Raw genomic sequence first — 27,711 nt, 5'->3', positions numbered from 1 at the left:
CAACCTTGTCTAACTTGATCTTAAGTTCTCTGAGTAGCTATTAGACATGAATACCAAAAGGATGATTGGCACTCTTATGGGCTTTGTACAAACTTGTGGCTGAAAAACGGATGGCCATGTGTGAAATCCCTGCCAGACCATGTAGGATGGTCTGGCAGGATTTTAGTTTTAAAGCATATTTTAGAGACAACTGCTTGCATCAAAGCTAATAAATCTCCTGTCTCGAGATGTTCAATTCAAACCACGCGCAGACACCATAGTTTATGTTGCAGATGAGATGTGTGGTACATATAGATCATCCTGCAACCACTACAGTTTATGAAGGCGGCAGCTGCTGCCGAAAGCTCCTGTATTAGTGATTCTAGTGATTTTAAACAACTTTTATTGCTTTTAATTTTATATATTTTATTGAATTTTATTCTTGTTACATTCGTAAATCAGCAAGCATGTCTTTTATTTTATTTTATATTATCATAATAAAGACGTTTTACAGATTCGAGTCAGCATTATTTAATAGCATTACAGATGAATTGCAGAGTTACTGATTCCAGAGGCCTTTTCAATGTATTACTGGGACCCGTAATCCAATCTGGATCATAAAAGTGCATGCAATCACGAATGGTCCACATCCCTGAATATTCTCCGCTCTCTCTACTGTGATATGAGAGCGCGAATAATATTCAGGCCTCTCGTGAACTTTGTATGGAGTTGACGGATGTGATCCAGAAAGGTCAGCAAGAATTTTGTGCCTGGAATAGCATTTTTTCCAAGCCGTTCAACAAAAGTGTTGCAGTTGTAAGCGTAATCTTCATCCATTTTGCAGTTGTCTTTCAACATTGTAAAGATGATGACAATTTAATGTGCAGGTGGAAGTGTCAGATATTAGATGACGCTGTACTGCACAGATGACACATATTAGATGATGATTAACACACAGATGGAGGCGTCACTTATTAGATGACGATTTACCGTGCAGGTGACACACATTAGATGATGATTAACATGCAGATGGAGGTGTCACTTGTTAGATGATGATGTACTGTGCAGATGACACAGTACATCATATGACGATTACATATAGGTTACATATAGATGGAGGCATCACTTATTAGATGACGATATACTGTGCAGGTAACACATATTAGGTGATGATTAATATGCAAGAGGTGTCACCCATTAAATGATGATGTACTATACAGATGACACATATTAGATGATGATTTACTTGCACTTGATGATGCAGATGATGTCTTAGATGACAATCTAACATGCAGACTAGGAACGAACTGAAATCTCGGTTTCAATGAAACAACCCTAGCTGAAATCAGATCAGTGAATTCTACAATGAAACAATCCTAACAAATCAGTTCAGTGAATTCCACTCCTACTCTGTGTCCAGAGGAGAAATACAAAAAGATTTCTTGCCATCATGTTAGAGAGCAGTTTTGAATCATTGGTTTATATGGAAATGGGAAAGATTGTTTCCGGAGGCTGTTGATTTTGCATTTTTTTTTTTTTTTTTTTTTTTTTTTATGAGAACCCCAAACACGAGAGGTATTATAACCTATAGTACTTAGTACCGTGCTTGGGTTGGAGATTGAGAAGACGAAAGAAGATATTTGTTGACATTGGACTTGAACTTCTGTAGATTGTAATTTTCAGGAAATACGTATGAAGGAAGGTTGTTCCAGAAAACGGCAGTTGAATGAATAAATGAAGAAGATGAAAAGTTGGTTCTGTGGGTTTGAAGTTGGACAGTAAATGGATGTTGGCTGGTGGCGGCACGTGTTCGGACTGTTTTGAAAGAGAGAGCGGGAATTATAGAAGCCAATTCAGAAGAACAGTGCCCATGGAAGTATCTCCCACCTCTGTCCAAACCATCTGGTTTGGACAGAGGTGGGAGCAGAGATGGGCAAAAGTTGCGGCCAATAGCTTTGGCAAGAGACCAGAATGCTCGGCTACCATTAGGGCAAGAAGCAAGTTTTCTACTCTTAGCCTGTTCAAACTCTAGTTTGGACTGATTAATAACTGCTTTACAATTGTTGCGAGCTTTGGTGTAGGCAGAAAATGAAACTGAAGAATTAGGAACAAGTCAATTACGATATGCAACGTTCTTCTCTTGGACAGCCTTAGCACATTTATTGGAAAACCAAGGTTTAGATAAAGGACGAGATTTTAAAGTGGAGTGTGGGATAAAGGATTCCATTCCTGCAAGAATAATTTCACTGACACGATCTGAGCAAACGTTGACATCAGAAGTTTTGAAACAGTAATCAGACCAAGGAAAAGAAGTAAAGAAGTCTCGCAGGTCATCCCATTTTGCATTCTTGTAATGCCAAACAATACGAGGTTGGGAATAGCCATGAGATAAAGGTTCCATTGGAGAAGAGGCAATCACCAAGTTGTGATCTGAAGTGCCTAAAGGACCTCTCACTTCAACCTTGTACTTAGAAGGGTTGTTTGTGAGAAAAAGATCAAGCGTATTGGCTGTATGATTAGGATTGTCCGGTATTCTTGTAGGTAAATGAACAATCTGTGCTAGGTCATTAGTAATTGCAAAAGCCTCAGCATCTCGACCTGCTGGGTCGGTGTGACTAGAAAACGGAAGCCAGCTGGAGTTGTGAACGTTAAAATCACCAAGGAAAATTACCTCACTGTTAGGAAAGTTGGACTGGAGAAAGTCAAGTTGCAAAGAGAGGAAGTCAAAGAGCTCCAAGTGATTAGTGGAGTTGGGAGAACGGTAGAGACAACAGATGAATTTTACACAATGAGGTAGAGAGATTTTAAGCCAGAGAAGATCAAAGAGAGGAGATTCCAAATTGCCAAGTCTCTGACAGGGAATATCAGAACGGACATATGCACAAGTACCACCTTTGAGGCAAAAGGAATCATACAGCAAATAATTTGGACATCTGAGATGAGCAGTAGTTGAATCAACTGATAACTGAGATTCAGTCAGAAAAAGTACATGGGGTTTGGAAGACTGCAAGTGGAAATGGACATCATTGAGATTAGAATTGAGACCACGTATATTTGTGAAATGAATTAGGAAGTCCTTGGGAGGTTTAGATCTTTTCGCAGATAAGCTTGCTCTATTATTTTGACAATTCATGGTGTATTCAATAGTAAGAAAAAGTGGGTGGGACATGCTGTATGAAATAATGAAATTTTTGGATATGGCGTACATGTGGTAAGAATATACCCAGATCCTTGACATAACGTGGCCTCGACAATGCTCCCCGCATACACACTACTCTGACTCCCTCCAGTCACTATCTGGCAGAGTAGAGGTAGCAAGATTATACACTAGCTGATCCGGAAGCTTCCTAGAGAGTTACCAATAGGTTCGGTCCGGTGTACTAACTAGCGGCCGGCCTGCGAACACCGTTTTAGAGCTGTACCCTTGAAATGTAAGGAATATTGGATCTCGCCACGACATTCATCATAATCTCAAAAATCATCAATCATACTGCATGATGGAAGAGATAGGGAAGGGTTGGCCGGAACTTAGCTCTAGAGACTAAGCATGGGTTCCACCACTTCAAGCCTCCAATAAGCAAAGTGGTGGTATTTCACCGGTTGATGAGAGTCATCTACCACCTAATAGAGGGGCGGCGTTCCTCCATGTGGTGTGGGCGCCACACCTCGACCCCTGCTTACGTTGGTTCACACCTGGGTGGTCACCCACCATGTACTTGTGCATGAAGGTTATACCCAGGATTACTAACAGTCCCACCATCGTGAAGGTGCAAGCAGAGGATTTGGCTGTCATAGACCGTCCGGACTTCACCGAAATTGGGTCCACTTTGACTTGAGTGTCACCTGAATATCAGTTCCATCAGCGTTTTAGACTCCCAGGTTGCAAGAACAGCTTGTCTGGCATATCTGAGAGAATGTCTGTGACAACCTCATGGACCATATATTGTTTATATATTGTTTATGTTGTTATATTGTTTATACAAGTTATATATTGTTTATGGTTTGTATGGCTTGTATTACACTTAATGAATCACAGTATATTATTGTTCTCAAATGATATGTGTTTTTTAAGTGCTCCAGTACTATTTGAACTTTACTAATAATTCAGTATAGACTCTGCATTCTTTTGGAAGTTGGGTTGACAGTGTAATGTTTGGGAAAACTGCTGATGCTCCTACATGGTTCTCTGATTTTGATCAGACTGTGGAATATTGAGTTCTATTAAAGCTGATGTCTGACAAAGTATTTTTATTCCAGATTTGTGTGGAAAGTTCAAAAGCTGTTTCCCTATGATGGTATTACGTGCTCTTCTATAGTTGAAACATTATAAAAAGAAATCTTTATTGTACAGTAAATTCCAGGTAGTGCAATGCCATGGCATCTCGTTGTGAAGGAAGAGCACAATATGAGACAGAGCAAATGATGCCTGCTACAACAACTACTATCGTAGTTTCTTAAGAGTTATCTATGGTGTATTCCGATTAAGTGTTTAATATCTATATTATATAGATATTAAACACTTAACTCTTAACGTATTATGTCTTGTGCATTTAGTTATTTTCAAATATTACCATATAAACCTTTTGGCATCTCATATTGTGTGAATATCTTCGCAACTGGGTTGTCATAGGCCAGTAGCTTTGAAACGCCTCCTGTTCACGGAGTTTCCTCAACAATCTTCTCTAATGAGAAGCGTTGCCTATTCGAGGAATTTATGAGCTTTTGAGTAGTGTGAGTTGAAGGAGTAACTGCCCCTTTCTTCCTTCTACGGCATTCCTTCCTCTACCTCTCCTACTATCACCTTCCTACATTTTTTTTGCTTTCCTAAGTCCAATAGGGATAGTATGAGGATAACCGAGATCTTTATCCCATAGCATATTTCAAACAAAAAGATTAAATTAGGTGTCATGAAGAAATTTTGTTGCGCGAATAATCTGAATTTATTTTTTCTAAGGTCACTATTCGGCGGAAAATCCAATTACCATGGAGTGCATTTTTTTTTTTTTTTTTTTTTTGGTTAGTTGGTGCATCGGCTTCTGTGGCCATAATGCACCTGCCAAATCAAAGCCCGAGGCGGGATTCAAACCCGCAATCTTTGGGTTGCCAGACAGGCACTTTACCCGCCCAGCTAGCCCAGTTGCCATGGAGTACGTTGAAGCACCTTTCTAAATTTCGTTTTTTGGATATAGCTACAGAAGCATTGCAAATCAAACAGCAACATTTTTCTTTCACCGTTACAAAAAAAAGTATTCTAGTTCCCACTATTGATGAAAATGATACATTTTCATCAATAGTGGGAACTATTGATGACTCTTTTTCATAGTATTCATTTTAAATCAAAAGGTATTAAATTAGCATATAAGTACTGTCCAGTTATTAAATCAGCAAAAGCAATGCTTACCAATTAAAACACTTTAAGTTGCGCGAACCGGAAAAATATTCTGTCTGAACAGCTAATATGTAGGATAATTGATGAAGAGGATTCTCGAATGAGGAAGTTGTTTCCAAAATAACTGGACAAACCCACCACCATTTATTGCTCTGTTTGGTTATATCCTTATAAGAATTATTTTTCAATCATGCAAAAAAAAAATAAATAATAAATTTTCAAAATCTGCTCTTAATTCCTATTTTTGAAGCTTCGTTAAAAAAAAAAATAACGTGCAGGTAGAGAAACCCTCTGCATAATATAAAATTTTGGTAGTATACCTGACCACACAAATCGACGGATGACTGTATATTTAAAATTTGTTGTGATCGACCAAAATTAAAGCCGCGATCGACTCATTGGCCACCCCTGGTCTATAGATGTACTGGGGTTGTCTGTAGTTTAATTCTATTTTTGGACAATAAACTTTTATATAAATTTATACAAATATACATACAGTGAAACCTCCCTTAATAGATATCTCTCTAAAAGGGACATCTTTTAACATGGACATTCAGATTTAGGGTGCCAAAAGTATTAGAAATTACATTAGATGACCTCACCAAAACGGAGAGGTCATCTAACTCTCTAATACAGATGCAGACACTTTAATAAGAGTCCTTTTGGTATTTTCAACCTCTCTATATGGGACAATTTCAAGAGTAACTGGCATATATATGCATTTCAATTGCTCAAAGGGCATTCGCAAGGTTATTACAGTAATACTTGGTTTGGTTTGGTTTTGTTTTTATTGGCGCATTAGCTACTGAGGCTATAATGCGCCAAGACACAGTAATACTGATTAGACTTATATGACCATAGATTACTCATGAAGAAGATGGCACAATATGTTATTAATATGCTCATCACCGCTGAGAAACGTTTAAACACTTGTTTGGACTGTCCAATGTTAAACTACTGTTAAACATTACTTAGCAAAGCAATAAAATTGCCAAACTGAAAATCGGAATTACAGGAAAAATAAATAAAATAATAAATAAATACTGTAACAAGTCTGTACAGAGGATTCAGTTTGTGATATGTACAAAAAAAAACAAAAAAACCCAACAAACCTCTACAAATAGACTGCATAGATAATTTTTCACATCCACAGATAGTGTCCATAAAACTTCTTTACAAAACTAAAATATTGTGTGAATAGGGTGCATGATACAAATCTGAAGCCCCCTTCCAGAATAGGGCACATTATATAAATTTGAAGCCACTTCCACTAGAGAGGATATCTGCAAGTTTTTATTCACCAACAGGAAAACTACATTCTGCAGTGGATGGTAGCACAATGACCACTCTAATGGTGAGAAAATTTATCAACCCTGAGAAGGTGCAGTGCACACTTTGGTTCAATAAGCTGTAGTCAGCCACCATTCTTATGTGTAAATTACAAACATGGTTTAAAAATAAGCCACTGAGTAGATCTTCAGTTATGCACTGGTACAGAAAATTCATAAAGGATGCCTTTTTGTGCAATCATCCTCTTGGCTGACTTGGTGGCTAAACAAAAGTCAGTGGGGGTACAGTGAAAGACAGTACAGGAACATGTTCGAGGGACTTTTACACAAAGCCATGGGAAGTCCATACAACATGCCAGTTGTGAGCTTAACATGTCAAAGTCAATCTGTAATGTATTGCTGTCTAAGTGTGAACTATACAAATTACAGCTAATACAGAAGTCGTTGAATAATAACAAAACAAAATTTCTCCATGATTACAGTTTTGCGATTATATTGCCATCTACTGCAGTAGCATATTTTCTGAAGGTGAATAAAAGCTTGAAGATATCCTCTACCACTTGCAAGTGGTTTCAGATTTGTATCATCTACATTATTCAAGAAATAACATTTTAGTTTTGTAAAGGTTTGTGGACACCCTGTACATTCAATAAAAACATTATATAATGCTTGACATTACTTTCATAACTACTTTAGTGACAGTGGTGTCCAGCTTTATAACAGAGGGACAATGACAATTTTCCCATGCCATCACTTACTACTGTCACTCAGCTGTGAGAAATGGTGGTTATTATAGCTACATACAAAGTTTGTTCGTGTATGCAGATTTTACCTTGGAATACTCGTCAAGCTTTTCCTAGGCCTTACATTAATTACATGCTAATTTTTTCAAAAATTAAATTTCTTGCTGTTTGTGGCAGGGTTGTATGCAGAAGCTTAAAAAGTAAAAGGTTTTGATCCATTAAAGTGGGGAGGGGGATTGTAGTCTATTACATTAAAAAATTCTATATGAGCAAAAACAAAGAATTTGGACAAAAACTAGTAAGTGACGTAATTATCCATAATGAAAATGAAACTGAATATCTGCAATGAAATGAAATCTTTATTTATGTGTTTATTAAAAGTTGTATTATTAATTAAGTGATAACTGATGTGTAAGTTAGTGCAAGTGCACTATTTCTACACGCAGCAAGCTACTAAGTAACTAGGAATTGGCATCATTAAGTACATCTTATATTGTGAATACCTTCACAAGTTACCATGATATTGCACTACCTTGAATAAGTATTCATTTGGATTGAATTGAAATTCTCAAGGATACTCAGCATGGTTTTGTAAAGGGAAAATCATGTTTAACAAATCTGGTTCGCTATTTTGAAAGGGTCACTCATAAGCTGGATTTAGGGAATAATTTTGACATTGTTTATTTAGATTTCAGCAAAGCTTTTGACTCAGTCCCACATGAGCAGTTGCTTTATAGGCTGGAACAGGTTGGAATCACTGGGAAAATCCTTAGATGGATAGCAGGATGGCTTCAGGGCAGGAGGCAGAGAGTTGTGATAAATGGCTATTCCTCAGATTGGGTTGATGTAAGAAGTGGGGTTCCCCAAGGATCAGTATTAGGACCACTGTTGTTTTTAATTTTCATAAACGACATCGATGAAGGGATAGAGGGCGTGATGTCTAAATTTGCAGGTGATGTTAAAATTGGTGGAGTAGTTAATGATCACGGTCAAGCTGAGCTTCTTCAGAGAGACCTAGATAGACTTCAGGAATGGTCAGAAAATGGCAGCTATGCTTTAATCCAACAAAGTGTAAGGTATTACACCTGGGAAACAGTAATCCCAAAATAACTTATTCACTTGGTGGAGTTCAACTAAACCCAATACTGGAGGAAAGGGACTTGGGTGTTACGATACGGTCAGACATGAAATCCTCTGAGCATTGTAAACAGGTTGCAAGGAAGGCCCATGGTGTCCTATCGATGATCTATTGAACTTTTGCAAGTAGAGATAGGGACGTTATAATCCCATTATATAAGGCTTTTGTTAGACCACACTTAGAATACTGTGTTCAAGTATGGAGACCACACCTAAAGAAAGACATCGAGCTTCTTGAAAGGGTGCAAAGACGGGTAACTTGCCTGGTGAGATCGGCAAAAGGGCGTCCTTATGAAGAAAGACTTCGAATATGTGGGTTGCAGAGTTTGGAAACTAGACACCTTAGAGGAGATTTTACTGAGGTGTTTAGGGCTTGAGAGGCATCAGTAAAATGAATGAGGACGAAATTTTTAAGATTATAAATGATGCTAGAACTAGGGGACATAAATTCAAGTTACAGGGGGAAATGTTTAGACTGGACTACAGGAAGTTTTATTTTAGCCAGTGAGTTATAAATTATTGGAATAAGTTGCCTACATGGGTGGTAGAGGCTGACTGTTTGGAGAAATTCAATCTGAATAGTACCTTCGGGTCAGGGAAGCGCATAAGAAGATAGGTTTAATTTCCTTTTCTTTTATTAATTATTATTATTTATTTATTATTTTTAATTTTTTATCATTGTTTTATTCGGGGTTTTTTTTTTTTTTTGGCTGGTACAGCATAAGCCATAGGCTTCCTTGCCCCATGCGACCATTACTAATACTAATAAGTAATGCTTCATCAATAGAGAAGACTACTGTTGCTTATTCTCAGCAGATACCATACCACCACCCACATGACACCGTTTCAGAGCTTGTTGGCTCCTCATCAGTGGGTGGGCAGGTACCCTGGTGATGCAATGATGACAGCCCAGTTGCGAAGTATAACTCCACAATATGAGAGATGCCTAGTGGCGTGCAAGTAAATAAGATCATAGATGACTTTATGACAATATGCCTCAGGTTGCAAAATAGTTAATTGACGTGTAAGTCAGTGCAAGTGCATCATTTCTACTCGCAGCCAGCTACTATGTAACTAGGAATTGGCATTATTAAGTACATCTCATCACTGCATCACCAGGGTACTTGCCCACCCACCCACCGATGAGGAGCCAACAAGTTCCAAAATGGTGCTGTCTGGGTGGTTGCATCCACCAAGAATAAGTAACAGTAGTATTCTCCATTGGTGAAGCATTACTTATTCGAGATAGTGCAATATCGTGGTAACTTGTTGTGGTATTCACAATATGAGATGTACTTAATTATGCAAATTCCTAGTTACTTAGTAGCTGGCTGCATGTAGAAATGATGCATTTGCACTAACTTACACATCAATTAACTATTTTTCGACCTGAAGCGTATAGCCCTAAAGTGCTCTATGATCTTAATTAAGAGATAATTAATAAAAAAAAAAATAACCACTGAGTATTCAGCCAGTTAATGTGAATTTCATTTTTCCAAATTATTGAACTCACTACTGACCTCTGCAAAGCAGACACCTCCCTATAGTGGGCACTTTCTTCTGACCCAATGGTGGCTACCATTTGGTGTTGGGACTACTCTTTACACTAATGAAGATACAAAATTATATCTCTCATTTTACTAGCCATGTTATGGAGCTATGTTGGTATATATATTTTTGGCCATTCTAAACATTAGTCTCGAGATATTAAATACTATGTCAGGAAAGGTAATCTTGACTGCAGTCCTGAGGAAGCTTAGTCATGATAATCTATCAAACCAATTATTTTGGTATTATATCAACATTTCTAATTTACGTTCTGCGCATCGATTTTGCTTCTAACTTTTTATTATATACAGTTCATTGTTATCTTGCTTTTATTTTATGTATTTTTTTTTAATCTAAAATAAAAATTTTAAATTTTTACTTTCTCTAAACCTCTCTCTGCTTCTTTATTTTTCTTTTCTTCATATTCCTAGGTGCTAAGTCGGGAATCATATACACTCACCTACAAACTGCTCTTATTTGTGTGTGTGTGTGTGTGTGTGTGTGTGTGTGTGTGTGTGTGTGTGTGTGTGTGTGTGTGTGAGAGAGAGAGAGAGAGAGAGAGAGAGAGAGAGAGAGAGAGAGAGAAACTAATGTAATAGAAGAAAAAGAATGTTATCTGGGTACAGTTGGCAGTACGGGTAGAAGAAAGGTAAATGATAGCACAGGTCATGAAATTACATCTTTAGCACAAAGGAGTTATAAAAATAAGGCATTATAAGGATATGTATCTAAATGACTGAAATATGAATAGAAAATGAGGTGTAATAGCCAATATACATATTGCCAGTATTGTGAAAAATAAAAGATAGAAAGAAATAAGAGAAGAGTAATAAAAGTTAACAGAAGATGAAAACCTAAATATGATATACCCATCAAAAAAAAAAATTAAAATAACAAGTGAGTAACAGCAGATTGGAAAAATTCAATTCATGGACAGATGAAGGATTTGATGTTTACCGCATGAACTTTCCATAACTGCCACTAGAAGCACTCTCCCTGATCGCTACTGAGCAGACTGTGCATGCCTGTACTTGTCAAGCTAGTGTTGCATGGCGAGAGTTTTTTTAGTCACTGATGATCGTTTTGAAGCAAGTATCATGTCAGACATACAGACTGGACAGTGATATGTGATTCATTATTGTGTAGGATGGGGCTTAAATGTATAGGAAACAGTTAAAGAGATGAATGAAGCATATGATAATCAGTGTCTTGATAGGGCGGCCATATTCCAGTGTGAAGTGGTTTCTCCATTAAGACAATGCCAGGCAACACAAGCCATCCAGTGATCACTATCATAGGTGCCAAGGTTCCGTCACATTCCACTTATTCACTGGACTTAGCCCTGTGTGATTTCTTCCTGTTTCCATGTCTGAAAAAAGCTCTGAAAAGCAAGCATTTCACGTCCAACACAACAATGCTCGCAGAGCCACAATGGAAGCACTTCGCAGTCTTTCAAAAAATGGCTTGCAAGAAGCATTTAATGCATGGGTATGACAGTGGCGAAAGTGTGTAAAGTTCAGGGGAGAGTATTTCGAGAAGGAGAAATCCGCAGAAGATTCAGATGATGAAAATTAAAATAAGATCTTGCACCAGTATGCGAATTAAATGACCATCCCTCATATATATATATAAAAATAATGACATTATCATAAGTAGAGAAAGGATATAAGGATTTTAAAATGTTTCAATGCCAAGACAATGGTTAAGAAAGAACAAAAAACAGTATAAAACAAGCATCAAGTTTATCATTAGTAGTGGAAAATGACACAAGAAAACAAGCTTATAAGTATCAGCTAAAAAAAAAAAAAAACCAACACTACCTATACCATCTATTCTGTCCACTACCTCTAACAGTTTGTTTAGTTCTTAACTGAATTTGTTCCAACTACCCACCTCTAACAATACCAGATGGGAGTTTTTTTTTTCAACAGTCAACCACCTATTGGCTAAAGATAAATTTCCAGACATCTATCCTTGGCAGCCTTCCTCAATTTGAATTTATGTCCTCTCTTGTGCGTAATCTGAGCAAGATGAAGGATTCCATCAGTATTTATTGAGCTTTACTCAATCCACTCAAAGCATTAAACATCTCATTCTTGCAGGTGTGTAGTCTAGTATACAGAGATGGAAATTTGCTGAAGCCTTCCCTGGTAAGAGAACCCATTTGCTTCTATCACTAATCTCACTACTTTTCTCTACATCCATTTCAACAGATCCAAATCCTTCCTAAAATGAGTCTTCCAGTCTTGTATGCAGTACTCAACATTTGGCTTAACCATTGGCTTATGGTTAAGCCAATGGGATAATGGTAAACAATGGGATAATTACCTTCTCCTTCCTGCTGACAAAATTCTTGTACATCATTGAGAAAACCCCATGAACTGTCCTGGTTATCCATCTGCTGCTCAGAGAATTTCATATCTGACTACAATTACTGCCAGATCTTTTTCATTCTCCAATAAACTGAGTGTGGATACCATATGTGTATATTAATCTGAAATTACTGATAGCATTATGAAGTACCTCACATTTGTCAATATGAAACTTCATTGTAATTTCTCAGCCCATTTGCCTAATTTGTATAGATCTTTTTTGTTGCAGTAGCATAATCTGATTATTGTGTTTAACCACCCTTCCAATCTTTTTGTGTCATTGTAAACTTAGACATTAAGCCTGATATGCCTTTATCAATATCATTAATAAATATAAAAAAAAAAAAAAAAACAGTAAGCACAGTACAAAACTCTGGGGGACTCTACTAATAACATTAGTTAGAGAAGAGCACTGTTCATTGATAACCGCTCTGTCTTATATCACCTGACCATCCCTTTAACCACAGCAGCAACTTTCCCTTAATGCCACACTGCTCTAATTTGTATAGCAGGCTTTTATTCAACAATATCAAAAGCTTTCCTGAAAAGTAAGTATATATGTGTGTGTACGTGATGCCAAATTACTTTTTTGCATCCAGTTCCTGCATTACTGTGTCACAGTATCCTATTAGATTGGTCAGACAAGATTGCCCCTTAACAAATCCATGCTGTGGCTGCAGTAATAACTGCATTCCAATACCAGATGGTCTTGCATTACTTCTTTAACCAGTAATTTCTTTATATTCCTTGGAACAGAAGTCAGGCCAATGGGACTGTAATTAATCATGTCACCCTTTGATCGTCCTTTGTGAATTGTGAATACATTTGCACATCTCCATCCCACAGAGACCTTCCCTGAATCCAAGAATGTGATCAAAATGATGGCTTCTTTTGTATAATTGGATAGATCCCATCCACCCCAGTTGCTTTTTTACATTTCACTTCAACAATTTCTCTTCCACTTTTTTTCCAGTTATCACAAAATAATCTAGTTCTCTGTTAGAATTTGATACACATCTGGCATCCCCTTCCCTAAAAAATTCCTTACATGTGCACATTGATGCAAAATACCTATTCAGTTTGTCAGCAACCTGATCAGGTCAATAGCAGTTAAACCAATCATATCTAGTGGACCAATGTGATTCAGCCCCTTCCTTCTGTTTGTTTACATAAGTAAAGAAATCTTTGCTGTTTGTCTTAGCATTCTTTGCCAGAGACTTCTTATAATCTACCTTATCTTGCCTAACTTTCTTTGTGACTTGATTACAAACTACTTTATATCTACTGTAGGATTTGTATCACCTAATATTTTATATTATGCACCTCATGCACCCTTCTTTTCTGCTATGAGTCTCATCAGTATATCTGACATCTATTTAGCCATAAAAAGACAAAGCCGTGAATAGTATCTCTTAGTGGCCTATGATTACATATCCAAATGCTTTCCATTTAGAATTTGCCGTTGGTAACATCATCAGTTGGTTCCTTCATTCTTGATACCACTGTAAACTAATAAAAATATTGGTTTCCAATTAATGTGCTAAAGCTGTTTGGTATAAAAATGAAGCATACTATAACTTCCTTGTATCAAAATCTCTAACTTTGTGCCAAGGAAATGTGCTTTGTCTAAATGGCATCAAATCAGAGCCGAAATGGAAAATTTTGTAAAACAGAATGCTCATCAGGATAATATATGCGGAGAGTAGATAACACTTTACCAATATGTCTGATGAAACAGAATGCTGTTCATACATTTCAGCATCCATTACAGATCTTCCAGTCTCTTGCTAAAAATCTTTTGCTGTAATGAATTTCACACGCACGCGCACACGCACGCGCGCACACGCACGCGCGCACACGCACACACGCACACGCACACACGCGCACGCGTGCGTGCATGCTCACTCACAAAACCGGTGTAAATTCTACATAACAGAGAGAATAAGACATGTTGCATAAAATATGAACAGTTTACCTAATTTATTCAACTTGTCAGCTTAAACTACCTGTGAGGGCAACTTGTTCCAGATATCAACGACTCGCTGGCTAAAAGAAAACTTCCTACAATCTAAACCTCAAGCCCTGTAATTGGAATTTATGACACTTAGTTCTGGAATTCTTTAAAACAGTGAAAATTCCACCTTCATTCATTTTACTAATCCCTCTCAGAGCCTTATAAACCTCAAATAAGGTTATCTCTGAAGTGCCTAGTTGTCAAGCTCTGTAGCCTACATAATTGGAGTCTTTCATATGGTTGCCCTTCTGCCAATCTCACCATTCAAGTTGCAGTTTTTTGGACCCTCTCAAGAAGCTCAGTGTCTTTTTTCAGATGTGATCTCCATACTTGAACACAGTATTCCAAAATGTGGTCTTACAATTGCTTTAAACAGTGGGATTACGACTTCCCTATTTCTACTGGATAGCATTTGATAAATCATCGATAGGACACTATGGGCATTCCTGGCTGTCATTTTACGCTGTTCAGAAAACTTCATATTTGTCTGTATTGTAACTCTCAGATCCCTTTCCTCCTCCACTGTTTTTAATTCAACCCCACCAAATGTATAATTTATTTGTGGGTTGCTATTCTCCAAGTGTAAGACCCTCATTTAGCAGCATTAAAACATAGCTGCCACTTCTCTGACCATCTTTGAAGTCTGTTCAAGTCATCCTGAAGGAGCACTGCTTGGCACTGGTCATTAACATCTCTGTCAATCTTTATGTCATCCGCAAAATTTGACATCACGCCTTCTATCCCTTTGTTGACGTCATTTATGAAAATGAGAAACAACAGTGATCCTTGAGGGGCCCCACTCCTGTTGTTACACCAATCTGAAGAGTATCCATTAATTACAACTTTTTGCCTTCTGCCACCCAGCAATCCAGGTTAGAATCTTACCAGTGATCCCAACCTGTTCAAGCTTATACAGTAACCTCTCATTACCCCAGGGGCTGGTATGGGCTTGGAACACCCAGGGTCCTGAGCTGGATATCATCATTCTTCTCTTTCTTGGTGATTCCCTTTTGACTCTCTCTCTTTCTCTCTCTGACAGGGTAACTTGGGATTTTTTTTTTTTTTTTTTTTTTTTGGCTGGTGCAGCATCAGCCTCAGGCTTCCTTGCACCATATAGCTAATAATAATAACTCGACATGGCATTTCAAAACCTTAGACTCAACTCATACCTAACCCTATCCCAATAATGATGAAACACATGAAAATAAATCGCTCTTAACTATCACTCATGTAATGGATTTTTACCAACAAAACTGTAATTATAAAGAAATTTTTCTTGTTTTTTGTTCAGCAACATACAAAATTTTATCAAAATTTAAATTTTTTACTTCATTGTATTCTATTGATAATATCGCAAGACTATTCAGTCTATCCTGGAACATGTTTGACCTCAGATATGATTTTAATTTGGAAAAACTGCTTTCCCCTGAAGCTACTGATTGGAATTGTCAAAAATATGTGCAGAGCAATAAAACAATATGAAAATCCAGTAGCTCTCTCATTCAAGCAAGGAATTTCAGGATTTTTAAAGTTCTTACGAAGTATGAAGGAAGAATTGGCATCAGTATTCATTTTTTCAACAAGAATATGACCATTTTAATATGCTGTTTGTCTGCAGTGCAGTTGAATGCTCAATGGGACAATTCAATTCCACTAAACCTGCATTACACTAGAGCTTTACAATTCTTTAAAATTCCCTTTTTCCTCTTTTTGTAGATATACTATAAAAAGAAAAACTAATTGCATCATGCCACCTAAATCCCCCCCCCCGCATTGGGTGGAAAAGACCTGAGTTTGAGTCCCATCGATGACAGAAAGAATTTTTATGGGTCATTTTCACAACATAGCTGAGTTATTCTGTTTCAGGGAAGAGTAGCATAGTTTTTTCGCCCAGAAACTTGGGTTTTTTTGTCCAGCAAACAGAAAATTGACCAAAGAACACACAAAATATATGGACAGTACATATACGGAGTAATATGGCCTTAGTTGCTGATGCTCCTAAAACCCTATTGCAACAACCTATGTGAGCCCAATGTTCTCCTGTAGGGTGTTCCTTATTTTTGAAAGCCAGAGATGGAAACCCTAGTGTGGGACCAGATTGTGTCAAATAGGTCCAATTGGCCTAAGGCAATCCTTGGATACAAAGATTGGAAGGGTGGTTAACGACAGTCAAGGCAAACTACTGCAACAAGATCTAGGAAAATTGGGTCGATGGGCTGAAAAAAGTGGCAGCTGAAGTTTAACATTGATTGCACATGGGTTTGAATGCATATGGGCAGCAGTAACCTCAGAGTAACTTATCAACAGTGTGGTACTACACTCAGGGTAGTGGAGAATGAAAAAGATCTGGAGGCAATTGTTAAGTTAGACATGAAATTCTCTGAGCAGTGTAGACAAGACAACTAATGGGGTTTTGTGAATAATATATATAGAAGCTTTGTTAGCAGGGATAAGGAGATGATTATCCCTTTGTATAAGGCCATGGTTAGGCCACATCTTGAGTACTGTATACAAGCCTGGAGGAATCTACATCTTTCTTCACTTCAGGAAAGATGTAGGTCTGCTGTAAAGGGTGCAGAGAAGGGCAACCAGACTGGTGAAGGGAACAAAAGGGTGCTCTTATCTAGAAAGGCTTCAGTTCTGCAAACTTCAGCATCTGAAGACCTGGCACCTGCAGGGAGATCTGAGCAAGGTGTTTAAGGCCTTGAATGGATTGATTAAGCTGAATGTTAATGGCATTCTTCCACTTGATGAGACTACACACGTGAGGGAGCATAATTTCAAGTTGAGGAAGGATGGTTGCAGGAGAAATGTGCAGTAGTTTGCCTTCAGCCAGTGGGTGGTTCACTGTTGAAACAGGCATCCATCTGTTGTTGTGCAAGTGGGTTGAATAAATTCAAGGGAGAATTAGACAAATTCTTGGAGGGGTAGAGATGGGTGAACTGTTTTTTATTTATTTTTTGGCTGATGCTATATAAGCTTGCTTTCTTGCATCATTTGTCGTTGCTGCTGCTACACTTTCTACTTTAAGGCTATCATGTACACATCTTATTAATCATGTACTCTTCAACATCAGAACCAGAAAAATATTGATTAACTGTAACATTTTCTTTTCTGTTAAATTCTATTTCATAATAAATAAATAAAAAAATAGTACATGAATATTTATTATCATTTAATATAGATGAATAGCAACTTGCCTTCCAATTTCTCCATTTATTAAGTCTTGGTCTTTCTTGCCAAATGTGATATATACAACCTCAGTAATTACTAAATACAAAGACTAAAAAATAAAAAATAAAACTGCACTTTAGAAATCTAAATATAAACAGCACAACCAAATTTGATAAATTAAATTTCTTTTTGTAAAACTAATAAATGATTTTAAAATAAAAAATGTGTTACCTTTAAAAAATTAAAAATATAGTAACAGAGTAGCTAACAGCACCAATATGCTGCAACCCAAACCAAAATGGATTTAAAATGCCACAGTAAAAAAACACTGCCATTAAGATGCTGTGGAGCAGAGTTCCACAGCATCTCGTGAGATGCATGATGATTCTTCCTATGATTAAAGCTGGCCCCTTTCAAAATCGGCCATGTGGTAGGCAATAGCATACCACCACATTATCTGATGCCACAGAAACCACAACAAAAACAACTCCAAAAACTGCTGTTAACCAGATCCCGGATGCCACTGTGTGTCCTACAAAATTAAATTTAAGAAAGAAGAGGGTAAACGTGGCTACATGGAATGTAAAAAGTTTAAAAGAAGGCAATGGATATGGTCATCAATGAAATGGATAGGTATAAAATTGACATTTTAGGAGCAACCGAAGTCATGTGGACAGGACAAGGTCATTTCAAAACTGGAAATGGGCTTTTGGTTGTTTTTTCTGGAAGTGGCCAAGTAAAAGAACATGGTGTCGCTGTCATTTTGAATAAGGAATGTTAAAGGTCTCTTCTTGGATACAATCCTATTAATAGAAGAATGATGACAGTTAGACTTCAGAGCCAGCCAGCCAGCCAGTAAATCTCTCAGTCTTAGTTGCATATGCACCATCTCAACATCCACAGATGAATATATGGACGTTTATTATGAAAATCTCCAGTCAGTTCTTGATCTGGTCCCAGAAAAGGATGTTTTGATACTCATGGGTGATTTCAATACAAAAGTAAGCAAGACCGTTTCTTCTAGTCCGGAATGTGGTAGGTTTGGTCTCGGCTCTAGAAATGAGCGGGGTGAAAGTTTAATGGAATTTTGTCATCTGAACAGTCTTGTCATATGCAACACCTGCTTTCAGCAGCATTCAAGAAGGCTCTACACATGGAAATCTCCTCATCATAAAACAAGGAATCAGACTGATTATATCCTTATGCAGCAAACATGGTGTTCCGGTGTAATCGCAGCAAAAACACTTGCTATGATGTAAGGATTCATTCAAGCCAGTCAAGAACACTGGATCTTGCTGAGTTGTAGATTGTAACTGCAATATAATTGGTACAGGATGATACAATCTACTCCAAACATGGTTGTAGAAAGAACTCTTATGTTTAGTATTTGCTGACAGCTGGTTCTCAATTGTTTTGGATGCTCCGGGAAATGCTCTAAGCATGATTCCCAAAAATTAGATTCCAGCTTGTACTGGTATTGGTAAATGTTGGTAGAGATGGATACATTTTGCTTTTCTGGGAAATAACCAAAACCAAGGCTTTGTGGCCACAAGCTAACTTTGGATATTGCTCCCTACAGATGTCTCTCAATGGTTCTTATATTATTGGGGTAGAAAGAGATGGTAAGGTCATCTGCAAATAGTGCAGCATTCGCATTTGGGAGACATTCTATAATTTTGTTGATTGTAATTACGAACAGAGTGGCACTAAGGATAGAATGTTGGGAAAAATCCTCTTCTTGAAAAAAGGCTTTGGACATACTGGCTCTTAAACAAATTTTAAAAGTGTGTTGTTGTGGGACATTTTGTATAATGATGGAAACTCCCCAGCATTCATTCAGTGCAACAGGAACTGATGATACAATTAATGTATATTAATTGTTCATGTCAAATTTCAGTTCGTGTCAAATTTCTTATTTCCAGGTATAGTCATAGACTTTCTTAAAATCATAACATACTATTATATGATACTCAGATAGGAGGAAAACATTTGTTATGGAATTTTTCCACTGCAACTAAAATGTCTGGCTTTGTTTAATTTCAATAACCACCACAATGAATAGCATGCAAGAGATGTTTTTAAAGATGCCATATCAGTCTTTGGTTCATTTTTAACATCTTGCAGAAGCAGCTAGTTAAAGCAATAGATCTATAATGAGTTGAGCTAGTTGGGTCTCTACCTGGTTTTAGGAAGGAAAATACAAAGGCATGGTGCAACTGTTTTGGGAAATGCATTTTTATATTAAAATTTGGCAATGACTGTAAGGAGTCTGCTTAGTTGTTTAATCACAAAAATACATTATCTGCTCCTAGGGATCATGTCACGTCATTGCAAGACAATTTGCCCTGTGCGACAATTTGCAGCAAGTGTAATGTTCAGTGTACAAGATAATTTGGTGCACGACAGTTTGCTGTATGAGACAATTTGGGGAATAATATTTTGCCACATGTAACAATTTGGTGTAAGACAATTAATGGCTACAACAATTCAGCGAGTATGACAATTTTTTGAATTCTTTGTGAAAATTCAGTGTACTGCAAAAGCAAGACATAAAATGCAAACGTTTATCATACCATGCTGTAAATGGTGAATTTAAAGATCACAATACTGTTCTTGATATTTTATATTTTTGATGGAGCATATTATAAACTTTGGTTTTTTTTTAATGCATATTCTACTTTTTTTTAGGAGGTCACATAAAAAAGTGCCACAAACAGGTTAAGAGAACCTTGTTTGAACTTTGCTTTCACTTCTGTAAGCTGCATTTTTTTTAGGAAATACACCAAAGTTGTCAGGAGAGAAGAGACTTTCTGCTGAAAAGAAGAACTCACTACTATGACAAGTACCTTTTAAAGTCCTCAGGTGATCATTTGAAAAAGGAAAAAAAAAAATAAGTATCATCTATGGGGCTCACATCTGGTGAGTATGGGCTTGGCACACCCAGGGTCCTGAGCTGGATATCATCATTCTTCTCTTTCTTGGTGATTCCTTTCTACTTCTCTCTCTCTCTCTCTCTCTCAGGGTAATAGGGAAATTTTTTTTTGGCCGGTGCAGCATAAGCCTCAGACTTCCTTGCACCGTGTGGCTATTAATAATAATAATATTAAACACTTTGTTAGGCTGTGATGAAACTAGCATACCTCCAGGTATGGTAGTTTCATCTGAGTTCAACCACTGAGAGGTTGAATTCTGAGGGCCTGACAGCTGATTGTTAAAGAACACAAATGACCTTTGTCTTTATTCTCTTGCTCTCTCTCTCTCTCTCTCTCTCTCTCTCTTGCTCACTCACTGAAAAATTTTATGGGTAGGTTCCAGAAGTCATAATTTCATCACTGTCATTGGGGATGTAATCTTGTAGAATTTCAGGTAAATTTCTGCATCATTCATTATGGAGCCATCAATAACATTTGAACGTTGTCCACAAATGTTTCTACTAATGATATCATGTCTGCCTTGGAAACTTACTAGTCATCTTTTACTCTTAAATCCTTCATGATTTCACTTTCCCACTTAAAGGAAGGTTCATATCTTGGTACTAACACTTTATGAGAACTATCAATTTAACACACATTGATCTGCATCTAAATAACCTGCACTTCTCATTCACTTTTTACTGATAAGGGATTGGATATATTTTGTCTACTTCCAAATCACATCCTTATTTCATAGATAAGTTAAAAATATTTACAAGAAATCGCAAATTCATCGGTAATTACAGAATTCTTCTCAGTCTTTTCCACAGCTTGAACAACTAATTTTATCTGAAAATGACAGTCTTTAGTTTTCTCTTTGGTGCCATTCTGAACAGTACTTAAAACTTTACTATTTATAAAATGAAATTGAAACCAAAATAGGCTAAGCAGAAAATGCACTGCCAGTACTCACTGCAATTCATGACTTTTGTCACGTATTCTTCTCATATACATATGTATTTATGTACAGTACTTTAATATCTTTGATAGCATATAACACCTGGATATCACAAAAACAGTTCATTCTAAACAAGCAGAATTACCACAGCTGTATATACATTTCATGCCAAAGTTCTTGGTTGACAGCTAAAGTAACTTTTTGTCAAAGTGAGTCAAAGAGAGATAAAAATCATGCGAATATCTAATGTAATGGTGTGCTCTCAAGCCCACTTCTGCTTGAATTCATCCCAGAAGCATTTTGTGATAACTTGATTTTACAGGGTCCAGGCAAAAAATGTCAAGTTATTGAGAGTACATAAAATGCAATTGGAGTTAAATTTTAAAGCATTACTTCTATGGATGTTTTCACACGGAGGTATTCAAGATAAATGAATATGACTTATCAATGTTTGAATTACCAAGAATCTACTGTATATCAAATTTACAGAGTTCATCATCCAAAAAAAATGGAGTTGCCTATGGGGATGAGAATTTAAAACTTAACATTCCATGATACCCTGGTCCTCCAGGTTGGGGGTTGATGCAATGGGACAACTCCCCATTCATCATAAAACATTCTTTCAATGCTAAAAGACCTAACAGAGAAAAAAATCGGATGAACAAATAGGAATCGAACTGGCAAATGGAAAAGGATTATGAATTTTGGCTGCTGGAATGTACACGGAGTTAGCACAAAACAACATGAAGTTTTATTGGAATTGGGAAAATATAAATTGGATGTGGCAGTCTTAACTGAAACAAAGAAAGGGAGAGGTGAATAAATGACTGTAGAATATATTTTCCTTTGGTCTAGTGTCGACCGACACGTAAGAGCTAAGGTAGGGATGGCTGTACTTATTCACAAGAATCTTAGAAAGTTTATTGAAAAATGGAGTTTTGTTGATGAACAAATCATGACCCTTGAAATTAAAATATATGGAAGAGAAATTTTTTTTTTTTTTTTTTTTAATGTAAACCCCAAACACGAGAGGTTTTAGAACCTATAGTACTTAGTACCGTGCTTGGGTTGGAGGTTGAGAAGACGAAAGAAGATATTTGTTGACATTGGCCTTGAACTTCTGTACAGTGTAATTTTCAGGAAATACATATGAAGGAAGGTTGTTCCAGAAAACGGCAGTTGAATGAATAAATGAGGAAGATGAAAAGTTGGTTCTGTGAGTTTGAAGTTGGACAGTAAATGGATGTTGACTGGTGGCGGTACATGTTCGGACTGTTTTGAAAGAGAGAGCGGGAATTATAGAAGCCAATGCAGAAGAACAGTGCCCATGGAAGTATCTGTAGAAGAGGCATGCAGCAGAAACAATACGTCTATGAGACAGAGTGGAGAGAGACTCTGTTAGAGATGAATCATTAATTAACCTAACTGCCACTTCTCAATGGAATCAAGAAGCCTGAGAGAGGTTTTGGGGGCACCACCCGAGATGTGGGAACAATATTCCATGGCAGGGCGGATTTGCGATTTATACAGAGTGAGCAGCTGTTTGGAAGAAAAGTAACGCCGAGAGTGAAAAAGAGAAAACCAAGTTTTTTAGATGCAGAGGAAGCAATATTTGTAATGTTTTTGTGCCAAAAGAGATTAGAAGTCAGGGTCAGAGTGGCACTAAGGATAGAATGTTGGTAAAAATCCTCTTCTTGAAAAAAGGCTTTGGACATACTGGCTCTTAAACAAATTTTAAAAGGACAGAGGAAACAATATTTGTAATGTGCTTGTGCCAAGAGAGATTAGAAATCAGGGTAAAGAAGAGAAATTAGAAGAGATATATACCCCAAAAGAGATATATCATTTTGCCTAGAAATCGGAGTGTCCCTAAAGATAAGCATAGGAGCAGAAGAATCCTTTTTGCGAGATATAAGACAAGACTGAGTTTAGAAGGATTGAAATCAACTAAGTTGTCTTTGCCTCACTGGAAAATTACCTGAAGATTGGCATTTAAGGAATTGGTAGCAGATTTTCAAGAAGTTGAAGCTGATTGAACAGGGCAAGGTTTCTTAAAATGGAAAGTGGAATGCAATGTGCTATCATCGGCAAAACTATGGATAGGATTTCCAGTCAATGGAAGAAGGTCATTAATATACAAGAGGAAAAGAGTGGGGGAAAGAACTGAACCTTGGGGGACACCAGCATTAGTGGAGAAGTTAGAAGACAGAGAGCCATCTACCATCACTCTCAGTGAGCGATCAGAGAGAAAACTGGATAACCAATTACTAAAAACAGTTGACAAACCATAAGATGGAAGCTTGTTTAGAAGACCTTTATGCCAAACACGATCGATGTTGTTTGTTTGTTTGTTATTTGAAAGCTATTGGCGCAAGAGCAGCTTAGGCTATAATGCGCCTAGCCTAGGTAGGAGAGTTTTGTATATCAGCATTTTTTCACTTTACTTGTGGTTTATGTCAGAACCAAGACTTTGCTATATATATTGTGTAGTTTCTCTATAAAAGGTGTACTATTAATTTTATATGTTTTGAAAGTATCCAGTTAACTTAAGGAAGGAGAAAACTTCGGTTATATTTGGCCGGTCATCTAAAATTGTTTTAAGCATGAGATTGTTTTGGTTATTCATTATTGATTGAAAGGCTCTTTGACGTTCTCTATGAAATTTTGAACAGTTCACCATGAAGTGATTTATAGTCAGTGGAACTTGACAGTTTTGGCATTGAGGGGGGTCTTCACCTCTGAGTAGGTAACAGTGAGTCATATGTGTATGCCGATTCGCAGTCGAGCGAGGATCACTTCTTCCTGTCTATTCGATCGGAAGCTAGTAGACCATGGTCGAAGTGTTTCTTTTATTAGGCGAAGTTTGTTGTTAGTCTGATCTAGCCAGTGTTTTTGCCATTGTTTTATACTGCTTTGGTGGATCAAGGATTTGTAATCTGTATATGGCATTGTATGAAAGGCATAATCAGATGTGGAAGCTTCTTTTGCTGCTTTGTCTGCTCTTTCGTTTCCAGTTATTCCTGTGTGGCCTGGGATCCAGCAGAATCTGATATTGTGATTTCTTTGTAATACCTTTGATACTGAAAATTGGATATGTTGTAGGATTGGATGTCCTTTGGTATTTGCGTTCTGCAAGGCAGTAACAGAGCTAAGCGAGTCCGTGAAAATAATGCTGTTTGCTATCTGTTTATGTTTGATGTGGTTTATAGCCATTGAAATGGCTTGTAATTCAGCAGTAAAAATACTGCATTCTTTTGGGAGTTGTTGGATGAAGGTACGATCCTCAAAATGAATTGCAGCTCCTACACAAGTCTCTGATTTAGACCCATCTGTATATATGAAAGTGTGATGTGGATATTGTTCTTTGTATGCTGCATATAACTGCTGGTAGTTTTTTCTGGGTAGAGTGTTTTTCCCCCAGGTTTGAAAATACATATCATATATGGGTTGAACTATGCACCATGGTGGAATGGTCTGTGCAATTGCAGTAGCCACGTTGTCATAATCAAGCTCTCGGCTTAGCAGTAAATCTTTCAGACGGATGTTGGCAGGTCGATTCATCCGTGGATGGGCTTGGTATATGTTTTCCCAGTTATATGAAAACAGAAAGTCTCTATTTGGATGATCACTGATAGATTTTATCTTGACGGCATAGTGCAATAACAAGTTCTGTCGTCTAAGCTGTAATGAAGGTTCATGGGCTTCTGCATAAAGGCTTTGTATAGGTGAAGTTCGAAAAGCGCCGAGTGTTATACGGAGTGCACTGTGGTGTATGGGGTCTAACCATCTCAAAGCACTTGGTTTAGCTGAGTCGTAAACAGCTGCTCCATAATCTAGTTTGGCACGAACTATACATCGATAAAGTTTGAGAAGTGTATATCGATCTGCTCCCCAAGTTGTTGCGGAAAGAACTTTGAGAATGTTTAATTTCTTTAAGCAAGAAAGCCTGAGTTGTTTAATGTGATCAAGGAATGTTAGTTTCTTATCCAAAAGAAGTCCTAAGAATCTTATGCTTGGTACTACTGGGATAATATGTCCGTCAAGTTTCAATTCGGGATCAGGGTGTAGGTTTCGTTTTCTACAGAAGTGTATACACGCAGTTTTTTGTGTGGAAATCCGGAAGCCGTTTGTTTGAGCCCATTTGCTTATTTTGTTTATTGTTCCTTGTAGCTGCTGTTCTATACTTCGCATATTCTGAGAGTGACAGGAAATGCTGAAATCGGCAACGTATAAAGCTGCGTCAACGATTCTTGGAATGTGCTCGGTTATTGTATTTATTTTAATAGCGAACAGGGTAGTGCTAAGCACAGACCCCTGAGGCACTCCTTCTTCTTGGATGAAAACCTTTGAAAGGATTGTCTGCAGCCTAACTTGGAATGTCCTGTGTTGCAAGAAATTTTGGATATATTTAGGAAGATGTCCACGTAAACCAAGGAGGTATAGGTTTTGAAGGATTCCATAACGCCATGCCGTATCGTAAGCTTTTTCTATATCAAAGCAGATCATGACGTGATGTTCCTTTCGGATGAAGGCATTCCGTATACTGTTTTCTAATTTTATAAGTAGGTCTAGTGTTGAGCAATTTTTCCTGAAACCATGCTGTGCCGGGTCGAGAAGATTATTACTGTTCAAATACCACATTAAACGAGCGTTGATGATTTTTTCCATAACTTTGCCTACGCAACTTGTTAAAGCAATTGGACGGTAGTTGCGTGGATTGGAAAGATCCTTTCCCGGTTTTGGGAAGGCCAGAATTATTGCATGATGCCAACTATGTGGAAACTGGTTTTCTAGAAAGATTTTGTTGAACAGTTCAAGTAATGCCATTTGGGATTGGTGGTCAAGTTCCTTTATCATCATGTAGTGGATTTGGTCTGGTCCTACAGCGCTTTGCTTTGTCTGCAACAGAGCTGTTTTTAATTCATGGAAAGTTAACGGAAGGTTGTACTGTTCGTCATTTCTTGTGGAAAAATTCAGTTTGTGTTTTTCTATTCTTGCCTTGTATATTTGAAAATTAGGAGTATATGATGTGGTTGCTGATGTTTTGGCAAAGGTTTCACCCAGTGCATTGGCTATTTCTGAAGGCTGTGCGGTGATTTGTCCATTCCAGTTTAGGATTGGAGGTGGATTAATCTGGTATCTGCCATTCATTTTTCTGATTTTATTCCAGACAGTTTGAGATGGTGTGGAACTTGTTAAAGTGGATGCAAATTTTATCCAGGATGCTTTGCTACTGGCTCTTCTAACATACCTGGCTCGCGCTCATGCCTTTTTGAATAATACTAGGTTCTCTGTAGTGGGACATCTTCGGAAATTATTCCAGGTTTTATTTCTCTCTCTTTTAGCGTGTGAACATTCTTCATTCCACCATGGTTCTGGATGTCTTGGAAGGTGTGGTGATGTTTTTGGAATAGTCTGCTCAGCAGCTTGGATTAGTTTATTTGTTACATATTGTACTGCTGCATCTAACAGCTTTTGTTTGATAATATCTGCATCTAATTTTACAATGGATTTATATTTTTCCCAATCCGCTTCATTTACTTTCCATTTGGGATTTCTACATGACTGACATGTGGTTCCTGATATCATGGAAATGATTATTGGATAGTGATCGCTGCTGAGAGGATCTCTGTGTACAGACCAATCAAGTATTGGAAATAATGTTGGAGAGCATAATGATAGGTCAATAGCTGTGCTGTTTCCCGATGGAAGATGCATGTATGTATGTGTGCCATCATTCAAAAGGGTTAAGTCATTCTGTTCTATCCATTTTTCGATCTGTTTTCCTCTCCGGTCTACGGCTGTGTTTCCCCACATAGGACTGTGTCCATTGAGGTCTCCCAGTATACAGAAGGGTGGAGGTAACTGAGTTAATATATCTTCCAAGTCTTGTTGTTGTAATTCTTGGTTTGGGGGAACGTAAATTGTTATAATGGTTATGAGAGATTTAATGGCTATGCGTACTGCAACCGCCTCAAGGGTTGTGTTTAGTGGAAGAACTTGGGAAGGAATGTGTGAATTTACCAATATTGCCACACCACCATGGGTCGTGCCGCCTGTTACTCTGTCTTTACGGTATGTGATATAGTTCTTTACTGTGGGAGAGTCTTGAGGTCTGAGATATGTTTCTTGCAGGCAAAGACACAGCGGGGTATGCTGTGCAATCAGATCATATATATCATGTATATTAGTGCGG

At 37.5% G+C, this 27,711-nt stretch overlaps 1 protein-coding gene across 1 annotated transcript in view; it reads right to left on the bottom strand.

Moving 5' to 3' along the window:
• The window catches only part of LOC150088402 (protein phosphatase 1 regulatory subunit 36-like), a 189,208-nt gene that overhangs the window by 42,640 nt on the left and 118,857 nt on the right, over positions 1 to 27,711 (bottom strand). The window contains exon 7 of the mRNA XM_090370147.1: positions 17,672 to 17,754. Within this exon, the coding sequence (XP_090226273.1) occupies positions 17,672 to 17,754 (83 nt within the window). The remainder of the gene's footprint in view (positions 1 to 17,671; positions 17,755 to 27,711) is intronic.

This window comes from Mastigoproctus giganteus, chromosome 3 (assembly GCF_048544385.1).
Source record: "Mastigoproctus giganteus isolate SK-2022 chromosome 3, ASM4854438v1, whole genome shotgun sequence".
Classification (NCBI taxonomy): Eukaryota; Metazoa; Arthropoda; class Arachnida; order Uropygi; family Thelyphonidae; genus Mastigoproctus; species Mastigoproctus giganteus.
Note: the sequence above shows the minus strand (reverse complement) of the source record. Positions and strands in the feature narration are given on the sequence as shown.